The sequence below is a fragment of the Grus americana genome, chromosome 1 (assembly GCF_028858705.1).
Source record: "Grus americana isolate bGruAme1 chromosome 1, bGruAme1.mat, whole genome shotgun sequence".
Classification (NCBI taxonomy): Eukaryota; Metazoa; Chordata; class Aves; order Gruiformes; family Gruidae; genus Grus; species Grus americana.
Window position 1 is genome coordinate 61,873,582 of NC_072852.1, and position 15,028 is coordinate 61,888,609.

Sequence of the window (15,028 nt, forward strand, 5' to 3'; positions counted from 1 at the left end):
GAAATGAAACAACTTCAATTTATCTTCTCTTACTGAAATTTTCTTAAGTAAATTCTAATTTCTTCGAACAATGATTACACAAAATGCAATTTCGTCTCTCCATAGACTTCCAGAGTTTTAGATCAGTATAAGAAAAACCAAAACAATGTGTGATACATCAGCTGGTTGTGACAGGTCTGCAGGCAAAACATAGTAACCTATCAAATGACCTCAATGCCTTTCAGCAAGATGCAAGCAGGATGCTGCAGACCGTTAAATCCACTTTGCAAGTAAAATTAAGAGTATAATTGCTGTCAAAAAAAACCCCCAAAACCAAAAAACCCACAACATACTCTACCTGCAAGAAAGAAACAAATCTTCCCATCTGTATTTGGCAATCTCCCTCCACCATGCTGGAATCTGTGGCTTGAAATACAAACATTTGTCACTACTTTCAAAAGCCTGTGTAAGACCTGTTAAATTAACATTGAAGCTTGCTCTCCAAGCCATTTTTTTTGCCATACAAGTGGAACACATTATTATAAGCATACTGATGGAGCCTTAAAAACTTTTAATTTTGCTTTTCTAAGCTGGACTTATTTTTGAAGTTTGTCATTAAAATCACATTGTTTACAAGTCAGACATAAAGCAGGAAAAAAGTCTCTATCACCTGAAAGAAAATATAGAATATGAAGTGTAATTCTTTAAAGGCATATATATTATGTAACAATATAAAAGTTTCTATTTTTAAGTTTGTATGAAAACACTAGGTACTTATATTGCAAGGAACATCCTTGGTAGTTATTTACTGAAAGAATATACTACATCATTAATCAGAAAAAAAAAAGTGTAGCATACAATTTCCTCAAGAAATTGATTTTTCTTTTTCCTACATGCCATCCTGCACAAAAGAATCAGCTCATCACCATAGCTTCAAAGTGTACTGTGTCATATAGGTAATGCTAACAGGATACTATGAAATACAATAATTACGTCACCAATGCCAAATTGTTTCAGTCAGCTGGAACAATTGTAACACTACCTAACAAAATACAGTCTTTTTAATGTGATGACAGATTAATGCTCTAGACCTGAAATTTTTCTATTGGGCCACTCTGAGCAAAAACGGTTTATGATTGCAAGTGTACCTGCATAAGAAATTGGTTCATAAAAATGTGTTCTTTTAGAGTGGTCACCAGAGACTAAAGGAGTCTCCATACTTCTGTATGATGGAGCTCTGGGACAAGATTCTAAATATGCCATGCTTCCCTTTTACATATTTTATGTAACCTTTACTCTGTTTAGTGGATTGGGTTTTTTGGGACATACAATTAACCATTTAACGTTCCTAGACTAGCCCTAGCCACTCTAAGAACAAGATGAAAAAAACGTTTCTTTATACAGAAGGAAAAGGCCAGCACCGTATTTGTTTCAACTGTCTTTGAGCCAGTAACTTTGCCAGCTATTCTAACGAAGCAAGCTTGCTGTTATCAAAGCAGATGCTACAAGGAGGGATATGGAAGTGGAGAATGTAATTCTGCATCCCCACCTAACCCACAGGAAGCTGACCTCTCAGTTCCTGCCGTTCTCAAGCATTCCTTGCAGAACACCCATCAGAAACAAACTGCTGATGTAACATCTTAATCTGCAAGTCTGACTTTTTTCACGGTGAAGACATGGAGAAGTTTTAAGGGATTACCTAGTATCATTTTGGCAGAACATCACTTTGTTTTAAGATATTTAAAACCATGTCTGATAAGAAGTGAGAATCTGCCAAGAAAAAAACCCAAAACAACTACAAACCCCACACTTTTTCGTCTTTCTTAACTGAACCACAGCAGTCATATAGCACTTAAGAGTGATCAACAGTCTCTATCGCAAAGATTTCACATTCCTCAATACTTCTGTCACAGTCAAGACTCTTGAAAAGCTTTAAAAAAGCCCTTTTACAAGACTACTATGAAAGGGCCTTCCCTTTCTCTTAAATTTTGGAAATAGAAAATAGGTGATACGTCTCTAAATCAACTCATTAAAATATTCAGTCTTCAGGACCAGGATCTGTGCTTATTCCCAGACCAGCATCCCTTATGGCAGAAGCTTAAGACCAACCCTTCAGAGGAGTTACCAGTTTAATTCCAAGACAAAAAAAGCAGCTGTCACCTAAAGCAAGGATATGTCAATTGAATTGACTTGCACTCTCTTGTGCCCCTGTATTATGTCATGTTCTAAACATTAGTACGAGTACTATTACCTGCACTTGAAGGGCAGATGACATTAACACACTGCAACTTCTCCTGGAACAACTACAATTGCATAAGTAAACTAAGCAGGACTTGGTCCAAATTATTTATTAATTGTTTCAATGTTGTATTACAATCAAATTTACATTTATTACAACTAATGTAAAGTCTAGTCCCAATAGGAAATAAGTTGGTTTAGGGTGTCTTTGCATGTGAAAAACAGGTTTTCAATGCCATATTTTTAAAAACTGCTGCTATAGTATATACACTCAGGTTTCTGTATGTTACACATTAAACACAACCTCAACAGTCCACACTTCCTACTTCTCATGTAAATAAGGCTACAACAAAACTTCTTGTTAATGTAAAAGAAATCTTACCGTTATCTAATGCTAACTCAGGACAGTTACAAGACACTAACATATATGCTTAGAACATCAAAGTCCATTATTTGGTCTTCATCAAAGACACAGAGAAAGCATGTACTCGTACTATAAAATTACACTTACTGTAAGCACTTAGTATAACCTGAAACAATAACATAAAACTACAAACTTTTACAGTAAAGGGAGCTACTTACCTCCTTCTCCATAAAACAAGAGGCCATTATAAAATTTAGTTTCTGCCTAACAACAAAAGCAGAAATTTGTTTTTAATAAATAGGATATATGTAATCATGCTATAAAAATTATTTAGACATTTTATTTTTTCTTTACTGCTAAAGAATAAGTTTATATATCAGCTTGCCAATCTGCAAACATTTTCATACACAGTATAGGAGACAGCTGAATTTACCTCATATTTTAACTTCTTGATTTCACAGCAAAGGGCAGCATACACAGTTATTACTTTGTTTAGAACCTAGACTCAAAGGGGAAAAAGACACACAGATTATAAATAGATTCCCATTTAGAGAGCTTGATTTTAGCTAGAATAACTCTTTGATATGTTTTTTCTTTTAAGCATAAAGCACTCACCTTGTTTTCTGTCTTTATGAGCTCCAGTAGGGAGGACTGTTCATATGGCAAAAGCTAAAATTTAAAAAAAAAACAAACAAAAACACCACAAAACAAAATCAAACAAACTTTAGAAAATGTTGGTTAAAATACTTTTATCCCACTAGGTAAGTAATTTCTTTCCCCAGTTTAATCTCAAATCAGCTCAGTAATAAGAGAGCAATAATTGCATATTACTGGCAACCTACGCTGTAGGAAACCTTCACTCTTCACATTTACAGGGAAATACCTTTCCTTTCACTTTAGGCAGAAAGGCAAATAAATAGATATACCATATAGCATTTACAGCAATTTACTTACAAAACGTGGAAAGCAAAGCATGGTCGTTATGGTATACATAGAAAAAACAGCTCAAGAAGCCTAAAACATGAATTAAGAATCCCAAATGCAGGAAATAGTGTGTATCTGTATGCAGGCACTAACATGTACTCAAGTCAGCCATGATAATGACTAGTTCATGTACATCCAGCACTGTGCTGGCCCTACGCATAATTTATTCAAATTATTCAGACAGATGATTACTTAAGAGTGCATCTTCAGCACAGACAAGTTCCATATGATAACAAAAACATTTTAAAATGATATCTGCAAATTCAGTAAAGAGAAAAAAGTAATGCTCTACAGAGGACAGAGAACCCATGACCAAGGAAACAGCCACCTCTGGAGGACAGAAAATACTGTGCCAAGGCTATTAAGTACAAAACACAACTATAAACAGTTCACACTGTAGTTATACAAGTATTAGTGAGCTCTTCTGGAACCCCAGCCCCCAGATAAAGATACCAACACCCACAGGGAAGAAGTCTGCTAGAATTAGGCTTCCCAACACATGAACTATAAATTCACTTAACTTCCACTAGTATCCAGAAGACTGGAAAAGAATAATATGAAAAAATCTTCTCTTATGATATGCACCAATTTATTAATTACTTGATAATTAAAATAGTATTGGATAGGTTTCTCAAACACAAAAGGCAAAATTTTACTAGCACAAATGCATCAAGTTTTACTTCTCAGGTTTTGAAGAGAAGGACGAACAAGGAAAATAACAGTTGCAATACATATTTAATATACAAAGACCTTTAATGCAATGGGATCGAGACTGAAGTCCCAAACATCTCCAACAGAGTCATCCAAAGCATCTTCAATTCTCTTCAGCTGAGATGTATATTCCTCAAGAAATTTTCCATAATTCTTCAATTGCACTTCAGCATGAATTTCTGAGAATTTATAACATTTGTAGTTTTAGTGACTGTTCAGTAAACTGCAATATCAAAAATTTTATAAAAAAGTATTTAATCTGTTGCTATTTAACTTGTAGTACTCTATTCCTCATTTTGCTGCAGCATTTTTCCTTTAATACAAAGTTCTTATTTGTTTAAAAACAATCATACAACTCAGTGTCAGTTTAAAAGAAATCCAAATACCACTTAAAGTATATCAAACATCTAAGGGGTTTGCAGAAAATTATGTTAAATATTTACATATATTTTCAAACTCACATCTTAACAAACCTGACAATCACATCAAGATGCTGAGCAAAGAAAATCGTAACACGGCAGGTGATTCTACCCATCAGCTGAACCAGTACATATGCAATTATATTGGAACTTTGAGGCAACGGGCCTAATCATTTTGGCCTGAGTAGCAGTTGTATCAGTAGCAATCTGCCTTCCTCTCTCTCCCTGCTACCTCTCACTAAGTCATTTGGGCATTACATGGGAAGTTTTTGGCTTTCAATCATTCCCCCCACTTGCAAATTCACCATCTTCAAGCACAACTTTCCTTCTGCTTAGCACCTGGACATTGAAACGCACAGCTGTCCTGTTAATTGCTGGGGCAAGTAGGTTATGATGTTCAAAAGGTAACATTCAACTGGTCAATCATCAAGAACAGTGGCATTAATTAGCAAAGTAAGTCTAAAGACAACTGGTCCACAAAAGTTTCATTCACTCTACTCTATCCTGATCTTTTTTCTTCCCACGTTAAGACCCTCCCCCCCCAATTATACACAATTACTGACTTAGTTGCATAATCTGAACTATAGACTCAACAATTACAGCTCAAGGCTTCTATGCTCAGTAAGGAAGTACAATCCTTTTTCACGTGAAGACTGAAGTGTCTTTCCCATAATTAGATAACAAATCTAATAGCTTGCGATCTTCTGCTATTTGTTGAAAATAGGATTATCTAAAAAAGTTAGAGAATGTAAGTCAGCTGAACAACTGAAATTTTCCTAAACAAGAAGTCAAGTCTCATGTAGCTTTATATGTGCTCTTTTCACATTTCAGCAGGTAGGCTGCTCTAGAAAGTTAAAAAAATTTATATTCTTCTATTCTGCATGTTTAACAGAGCCAAATGGTAGTTGATGGCTACTTCAGTGAAAGGGCACTGCTGAATCAATTATCACTTAGACATTTTTTGGAGAAAAAGAAAATATTTGACTGAGACACTGCACCAGGCCTAAGGAGAGGAACGAATAAGGAAAAGACGAAAAAAGGACTATGTACAGGAAGGTTGAGATTGAGAAGGAAGAGCGACTGTAGTGAAGTCCTGTACTAACTCTAAGCTACTACTTTCAAGCCAGCAGCAATGCCAACCATAAGGGCACATGGACCACAAAGCCTATCCAAGAAGCGTGGTAAACTCTCTCACATTAAGTTCTGCATTAGTCCCACTGGGTTCTGCCTGTACCTGCAGCCTAAACGTTGCATAGGCACTGTCAAAATAAGGTGACTGAATTTCATGTAAACAGATAAACAGCAAGTGAACAAAAAACCCCTCCATCAGCAGTATGCACTCCAGAGTCTGACATGGAGCCCTTGGGTTGCATCATCATGTGATTCTACTCCATCGAATTCATCTCATGTTTCAGGTTCCTTCCAGCGCATCTTCTGGAAGCTCTGCTGCAGAAAACCAGTACAACGCTGATGATTGTGGAGCCCTGCAGAATGGAGTTTAACTAGCCACCGTGTCAGCTTCAGTACTTTACAGCTACAAATTCTGGAGTATGGAGACTTATTACAGAGACATGCTGCAGTATTCCCTCAAACCCATCCCCTCCCCTGCACAAATGACAAACTAAGAGCAGAGAAACTGACAGAGATATCGTGACTTTATAGGAAGAACAGAAAAAGTTTCCAAGTCATACAAGAGTAGGAAATTGACACTGCTGTTCAAATCAATTCCCTACAAAACAGGCAGCATTTCTCAAACAAAACCACACAGCAGCACTCTGCTAGAGACCCACAAACTGTCACCTTTCCAGCAGCCAAATGATGGATTTGAACAATGCTATAGCTCAATATAACTGATATTAAATATTTCCAAGTATTTAACTATTGATAGCATTCAATTTGCCACCTTGTATTGAATGCATATAAGACACAGGTGTGAATAATTTCTCACTATTTCAGAGAGACAAGAGAGTGAAAGCTGTTAGCTAGCCAGAGATAAGCAGGGTTGAACTGAGAAAAAAGGACTTGGAAATGGGGGAAGCTTTTTAAGATGCGGAAAAGTTCTCCTAAATAAATTGACTCACATGGAGAAAGAAAAATCACAGAAAGCAGATATTTTCTTCTTCTTCAGGGCAGCAAACATACTTCATAAGGTATAATCTGTTTACAATAAAGTTTGATTTATTTTCTCCTCAGGTGATAAAAGAATTACAACTGGAATACTGTGACGTATCTACTCAGCAGTACACATCCCCCAACTTATCTTCTTCCATAAAATCAGCAATACCAATATTCAATGGATGTATTGCCACAGCAGGATTTGCAAGCGCTACATCCATAAATATCTAGGACAGAGATGCAACAAACCAGACTTACTTAGTATCTTGTGTCCTCAGGTGAGAACATTATAATTGCTAAAGGTTAGCGATATAGGTATAAAGTAAAAGTAGACGACAACAAAAAAAATGTTTTCCAAGTCCACAGGATTCTTCTTCAGCTTTTCCCTAGAACATTGTGTGCTATTCTCAACAGAAGATCAGCCTGTTTGTTCACCATCAAAGTGGTGGTAACGGAGCATATTATGTCATGTAAAGTTCTTGTAGCTGCACCTAGTATCATGGACAAACTAGTGGAGATCTGGCATTTTGAGTAAAAGCTATATTTTCCATTCCACAGCTACAGAACTGGTGAAAAGCTCAGCTCAGGACAGCTTCAGTTTCCACTGAAATCCAGATTAAACCAATATGGCACGAACAGTATCATCCCTTGGGATAACATTATATGTGAAACAGTTGGTCCATGAGTGACATATTTTAACAGCAAGACGTGGTGTAATTCATTTGGCATAGTTCAATTTACAGTGTGTATTACAGTGCAACAACCACATACGCTCCCTGTTTAGAAAGTAGGTCACCCCCACAGGCTGAGAAAAAAACGTGGATTTTGACGGGCACACAAACCCACTGTCAAAGACTGAAGCATCACAAGGTCTTATTTAATTATTTTTTAAAGGTGAAACTGCAAGTGGACCACCCAACTCCATGCCAGAAAGCCTTTACCAATGGAAGCTGCATACAACTAACTTATCTCAATATGACTTCTCCGGCTAACCAAGGAAGCAACTGCAAAAATTTGTGAGCCACAAGAAATGATCAGGAAGGAAAGAAACACCATCTCGACGACAAATCTCTGTTCCTCCTGCCCGGTTCGGGCAAGAAAAAGTCAGGCAAGCTTGCCTGCCACCTCCTTGCCACGCTGGGGGCACTGGAAACGACTCCCCGGAGCGGGTGAAGGGTTGGAATAGCCACTCTCCCACCCCAAACAACCCCTGACAACTACGGAGAGGGTGATGGGAAAGTAAAAAAAAAAAAAAAAAAAAAAAAAAGAAGTCACCGCGACAGACCACCCCCGCAGGCCTGACCGGAGGAGGAGCAGCAGCAGCACTCGGCTGGCGGCCGGGGGAAGGGGCGCGGCGAGCGCCCAGCTCCCCACACAGGGCAGGGTCCGTGAGGGAAGCTGGGGAGGGTGACCTCGCTCAGCTCCCACGACTGCTTCCTCCTCCCTCCCTCCCTCCCTTCTTTCCTTCCTTCCTTCTTCCCTCCCGTTCCCAGCGGGGGTGCAGCGACGTGAGGGGCCAGGAGGGGTCCGGGAGAAGACCAGGGTCTCCTCAGCCCGCGCCTCCCCCCGACTCTGTGGCGGTTACCGCCGCAGCCCCGCTCGCCCCTCCCTCCCGCCCTGCCCTCCCCGGACGCTCACTCTGCGACCCGTCGTCGAGGCGGTCGAACTCCCAGTCCGGGGACAGGGTCTCCAGCGCCATCGCCACCCCGAGCGCCCGACAGCCGCTCCCCCTCCTCCCCTGACTCAGGCGCACGAGACTTCCTGCCCCGCTCCCGCGCCGCACTCTGGGAAATGGAGGCGAAGGGGGGCGCTGGGACTCCGGGAGGAGGCGGGGCGGGCGGTGGCGGGGCGGGCGGCAGCGCCCCCGCGAGGGCAGCTGTGGCACACCACCACCCCGCGGGCGCCCCTGAGGCGATGCCGGGCGCTCCGCCCCGCCGCCTGCCCTGCCGCCGTTCCCGGCCGTTGGCTCCCTCACGGCTCGGCGGGCCGGTTCTCAAGTGTCAGTGCTGCGAAGTGCCTGCCCCGCGGCGAAGGTCAGGGGGAGTAAAGCAGAGGGAGAGCGGGAGAGGAGGGCACTTCGGCCCCGTGGTGCGGGAGGAGAGCGTGGCGGCAGCCGCCGCGGGCGGTGGTTCCTGCCGAGGTTCCTGCGGAGCGGGCAGCGACGCCTCAGAGGTGCGGTAGGGCAGAGGAGTCCTCTTTCCTCTTGACTCCGCTGCATCTGTGAGCTGATCGTTTTGGTGAGGCAAGGCCTACCTCAGAGATACCGGGGCTTTGGGAGCTTCTCTGCTTTTGCCCTGGTGTACAGCGCCACAGCCCGAGTCCCTCGCACACCGATTCCACATCTCTGTCACGTTGCTGAGAAGAGGGAAGACTCTGCCGGGTACAGTCGATAGTGCGTGACCCCCCCAACACTTCCCCTTTCTAATGCTGAAGGAAGGAAGCAGTGGGAGGAACTATCCCACCTCTGGGGAAGGGTCTGGAGCTCAGGGACAGCTGCACGAGGTGACTGCTGCAACAATATCATCTAATCATCTCGCTGTCATTTGTTGTCACATAAAGCCATGAGGTACTACCTGCATACAGTCATCACTTTGTTTTTATCAGGGCCTTGGTGGGTGTAATATCAGGGAATAAAAATAGAAGCACTTTGGAAAGCAAGAGAAGTAGCCATTCATGGCCATTAACAATGGCCGCAGCAATTACATTACCTCAGCAGAATCTGTAGCATCAGCAGAAATGGAAATGACTTCAAAAGCAGTGTCACCAGGAGCATCAGCAATTTCAGTGGGGAAAGAGCACCAAAAATAGCAGCTCTGATGAGAGATGTATCAGTAAGTGCAGGATCATCCAAAAAGCTAACTCTGTAATGCAGCAGCTCTGAAAATAGCACCTACTGTAATTGTTGTCTGATTGAAAGGAATTCATCCTTTGGAATCTATTGATTTTAAAAGTTTATAGGGAAGAAAGATCTGGTTGGCAGGTTTATTGATGATTAATTTTTACCTATTTAAAGTGCATTCTAAGAGACCAACCTGAGTCAGGGAAAGAAGAGACCAAATTTAGTTTTGTGTGAAATTACATAAAGAATGTTTAGAGTAACTTTTTTTTTTTCTTAAGGGGGAGAACTGTGCTTTGGTAAATGTTGTCAAATAATCATAATGTAAATATATCTCCTCCACTCATTGGCTTCTGTGCAAACTTAAGATGTTTATAGTGGGGGTTTTTAAGTCCTAAGAGTTTAATTGTGCAGGACATTGCAGGTGGCAGTGAGCACAAGTGTCTCTAAGGATATGATAAGCATCACACAAAATAAAACTATAATTTATGCTAGACTTTAAGGATCACATTCTGTCTACAGCCATGCAGATGAAGCTTTCATTGAACTCAGCAGAGCTGCTATACATAAATTCAAAGCCAAGGTATGTTTTCCAGTTTTGAAAAATGAAACAATAGAAAACTTTTCTCTACAAACCATATATACTTTCTTTGAAACAAAATACTGTTTCTTTCAGCTATGGAAAACTGCACAGAAACAGAGGCTTTCAGATTGCTTAAAAAGTAGTTTTTTTGTTATCTGCCTCAGAAAAACATGTCCTCAAATTCTGCAGGATGGTACAAGAGAGAAACTTGTAGAACTGGCATTGAGTAGTGCCCTCCCTTCCCCACATCTGAACTGAATTTGTAAAGAGTAAAATACTGTAGGGTTGGTTATTGCAAGGTTGTGAGATCGTCACTTCTGAGTGCAAGGTAACCCAACTGGTTGGTCTATGCAATGGCCACACCAAAGAGTGCACTATGATCCTCGCAGCATAAGCTGATATAACTGTTATTTTGAATATGGAAAAAGAAAATTATTTCAAAAGAAAACATATTGAAATGGTGCATTTTTAAAACAGGAGCAGGAGGCTCTGTAACTGAAAAAAATCACAATTAGACTTAGGTAAGTACACCAGTAAATTTTATGCTGCCATTCATGATGCAGTTATTTAAATGACTTGTTAGTGGGTTTTCCTTTGGCTCACCAGGTGGCAGTGTTTTGTTGCTTACGCTGAAGTTATTTAGATTAATTCTAGATGCTGCTAGAATTTCTATTTCCTCTGAAAATCTGATTTAGACTTTATCTTGAAGCTGACTGGTTTAGTGACAGCAAGTCTAGCTTAGCTTTGATTGATTAGTGTCAGTGAATGGCTTTATGCTGTTTGCTCATGTGAAACTATTGACATTTTAATAAGCATCATTTCTGAAAGCTGGGTGACACTCATGGCTTTCATTTGTACCAGGAAGCTTTTATTTGGTACGAGCTTATAGGAAGTTGCTAAGATTGCTCAAATGTCTGTTAGTATCTTCAGATAATACAATACTCAGAAAAGTCTTTAGACTTTAATACAGTGATGTTTGGTAAGCTGAGTATTACTGAACACGGGCATAGTTAAGAAAACAATAATTTCTTTTGACCAGACCAAAATGATTGTGAAAGTGAGATTTCATATTGGACTTTCACCTGAACTGAGTGAAATGTGAACATAAGTATGTTCCAGCTGAAATTACTTGTTACACTTACACAAGTACGAAAAAGGGTAGGTGAGAGAATAAAGTCCAAAATATGGTAGAATTAATATGGTACTATGACCATTTTATTTATGGGGTGGCTACGTATCTATGGATTCATAAATCAACAGGTGCTTGATTCCATGAGATGTTAAAAATCTTTTTTTTCTTTGAAATTATCCCAGTTGGAATCACAGAATCACAGAATGGCAGGGGTTGGAAGGGACCTCTGGAGATCATCTAGTCCAAACCCCTTGCTAAGGCAGGATCACCTAGACCAGGTTGCACAGGATCACATCCAGGCGGGTTTTGAATATCTCCAGAGAAGGAGACTCTGCAACCTCTCTGGGCAGCCTCTTCCAGTGCTCTGTCACCCTCACAGTGAAGAAGTTTTTCCTCATGTTCAGATGGAACTTCCTGTGTTCCAGTTTGTGCCTGTTGCCCCTTGTCCTGTCACTGGGCACCACTGAAAAGAGTCTGGCCCCATCCTCTTGACACCCGCCCTTTAGATATTTATAAGCGCTGATGAGATCCCCTCTCAGTCTTCTCTTCTCCAGGCTAAACAGACCCAGCTCACTCAGCCTCTCCTCATATCCAGTCCCCTAATCATCTTCGTAGCCAGCCCTCCGCTGGACTCTCTCCAGTAGTTCCCTGTCTTTCTTGAAGAGGGGAGCCGAGAAATGGATGCAGAACTCCAGATGTGGCCTCACCACGGGGGAGCAGAGGGGGAAGATAATGGAAATATCATTCAACATTGGACAATACAGTTACCTGGTATTTTTAAACAGTATTTTTATGGCGTTTGAAAGCTTATTGAAAATTTTAAAATAGCATTCAAACAATAACCATTTTATAGAAAAAAATGGTGAAAAGCATCCAGAGCAAAAATTGCTTCTTGTGTGTACAGGCAAAGCTCCACCAAGATTGACAGAATTGTAGTTACTTATGGGAGAAAGAATTTGGCTTGCTGGATCTGCAGGAAACCAGCTATGCTATACATTCCTTGTCTATGGAACATTTAATGCTCAGTTCTCTGAATATTTTAAATAAAGTTCTTGCTCAAAGTTTTTGTGGCAGGATTCCCAGAAAGGATTTACTATCTGAGATTTGCTCCTTGCAACTCCTTTCCACAAAGATAATGCCAACTTTTGTAGGAGTAGTTTCTATTCTATTGTATGGAATTTGAGAGACTTCGACTTATGCATATGAGTAAGGCATCTGCACATGATAATTCTTTCTACTTATTAAATTGGTAAAATAATTCCCTTTCATCACCAAATATATGCCTCCTTTTGGTTACTCTGGAAAAAAATGAAATGTCAAGCACAAGATTTTAAACAGTTGTCTAGATGGTAGAAAATCTGCATGAGTAGATTGTGAAAGCCTTACTATTATGTGTCTAACCTGAAATGAAATTAAGATCCAGGTGGGGGGTGGGGGGGGAGGGGGAAGAAAACATAAATGTAGCAGAGAAAACAAGAAATAACTTTCCCATGAAATCTTGCTTCAGCAAGTGGAAAAACATGAAAAGTTTCTGTTGTATAAAATTTGAGTTGAAACTTGTCATGCAATTAACATAGTTAGGGAATAACCAGTACAAAGCCTTACTTTATTTTTTTTAATTACTTGATCTTTAAAACTGGGTGAACTCTAAAGTACTCCTGAGGAATTTGAGTCTGAACTATGACCAAATCTTTATTCATCATGAAAAGCCCCACCAAGGCTGATTTCTAATGAAAAAATAAAAAGCTTATGCAGACCTAATTTAGTTGATTACTGAGTCCCAGGGCATGATTTTCAAAAGAAAGCAAATCCTGGAAGATTCCAAGCAGTTTCCCAAGCACTTCAGTATGTGCACGTACTCAGCATCCTGTGGAACACAGCCCTCCCTAGTGATCTTGCCAAGTCTTGATGATATCTTCAAAGACACTGAGTAACTTCTGCTTCACAGAAATCAACAAGGAATTATAATGTTCAGCTGGATTAGGTCTTACATTTGTTCTGTACATTTCTGCACATACACACTTTGCTTTGTGAGCATGCTCTTGAACAAGCATGTTTAACTCCTGAATAGTTTCTGTATATATATCCCCCTATCTGTTTTTGCAACTTGCTGACATACATCTCTGGAAAATTAGGCAACAGAAAGGGGAAAGCCTATGCTGGAAAGCTTACTATGGATAATTGCAGTTTTTTTCAGAGCTAAACTTTGGCTTTAAGAAACAAAGACCAGAACTGGAAGAAAAAAATCAAGAGAGAAAACTTAATGTATAAAATGTGCTACAAACCAATTGCATAAATTTACACTGATACCACTGGAGCTAGGGTTTCTCCCATGATTAACGAGAAACTTGGATAATTTGCAAGGTATTTCTCTGACTGGGATACAGAAATCAATGGGGAATACTTGGTGTCACTTCTTCCAAGCAACATAAAGCCCAGAGGAGTGCATTGTAACCCTTGTAACATTTAACACTGATGTTGGAGCTTACTGTGTCACACAAGACCCATTGCTCATTCTCCAACAGACAGGTCAACCATTTTCTGGATGACAAAAAACATACGATTTGATTTGACTGTAAATGTTTACACTGATTCTTGAAATCCTAAATAGCCAATTTGTTAAGTGGTTGTTAAAACCCATGCATATGAGTTCATCACACTGATCATAAGGAAGAAGCTGATGGTATGCAGTCCCTGCCCCTCTTATTACTATGAAATCTAAAGTAAAGCCCATATCTTACTCCCCAGCTCTTCTTTATACTGTCATTCCCATATACAAGGGACACCTTCTCTTGTGATTTTTCACTTTTGTTACCTAACATTTTAGTATTCTGTGAAATAAATGGAGATATATTATTGTCTCAATAGGTTTGGAGTCGTGTTTTCGAGATGAAGGTACGCCAGCTCATTAAAACCTTGGTGCTTTACACGTGCATTGTTATGTTGTCTATGATGTGTGTGTATAAAGAATAGAGCCAGAAGTCATTACAAATTGTGTACCTAGGAATACAAGGTATTTTGCCGTAAGCCTGTGTGTCAGCGGTTAAATGCCAAGTATGTGGTGTTTTAGTTGGAGAGGATTTTGGATCATGAACCAGTATTTGGAGTTTCATGAACTGCAGCAATGCTTGAATCCAGTTCCAAACTTTGCAATATAGGACCATTTTGATGCCAACTGTTATAGCAGAAGTTGTTTGCACTATGTTGTATGGAATTTGTGCAGCTTTTGTCAAGTTGTAGGAAGACTACACATGCACTGATTCCTCCTATTGTCTGAGGTAGTGAAATAGGTCCTTTAGTAAGGACTAGATGTCTGCATTTTTTATTTGAGCTCATAGTGGTTTGGGTCAATTGCATGACTGTCTTGTGCATGTGTGTGTATAGTTCCTGTATTGTTGCAACATGACCTATCAAACTGTGCAATTATTAATCTTTCTTAAAGAAACTGCTAATTCAAAAAAGAATTTTTGGCAAGGGGCAGACAAGAAGAGACTCAAATTAAATCATGTTGGCATTGTCAGGCGGAGAATGAGACCTGCTCCCATATGATCAGATATTGCCCTGTGGTGCAGGATGCCAGAATTGAGAGACATAACCAACTATGTGAATTGTTGGTGGATGAAGCCGAAAAGAAAGAATGGATTCTATTTCAGGAATCACTGCTGAA

General features: G+C 40.1%; 1 protein-coding gene across 3 annotated transcripts in view; it reads right to left on the minus strand.

Moving 5' to 3' along the window:
* WASHC4 (WASH complex subunit 4) overlaps window positions 1–8,597 on the minus strand; it is a 64,464-nt gene extending 55,867 nt beyond the window's left edge. For all 3 annotated transcript variants that reach the window (XM_054846489.1, XM_054846479.1, XM_054846471.1), the window contains exons 1-6: window positions 8,449–8,597; window positions 4,316–4,455; window positions 3,197–3,250; window positions 3,015–3,080; window positions 2,800–2,845; window positions 338–405 (exon numbers count right to left, since the gene is read on the minus strand). In XM_054846489.1, the coding sequence (XP_054702464.1) occupies window positions 338–405; window positions 2,800–2,845; window positions 3,015–3,080; window positions 3,197–3,250; window positions 4,316–4,455; window positions 8,449–8,509 (435 nt within the window). In that variant the 5' untranslated portion in view covers window positions 8,510–8,597. The remainder of the gene's footprint in view (window positions 1–337; window positions 406–2,799; window positions 2,846–3,014; window positions 3,081–3,196; window positions 3,251–4,315; window positions 4,456–8,448) is intronic.
* Window positions 8,598–15,028: the final 6,431 nt, after the last annotated feature.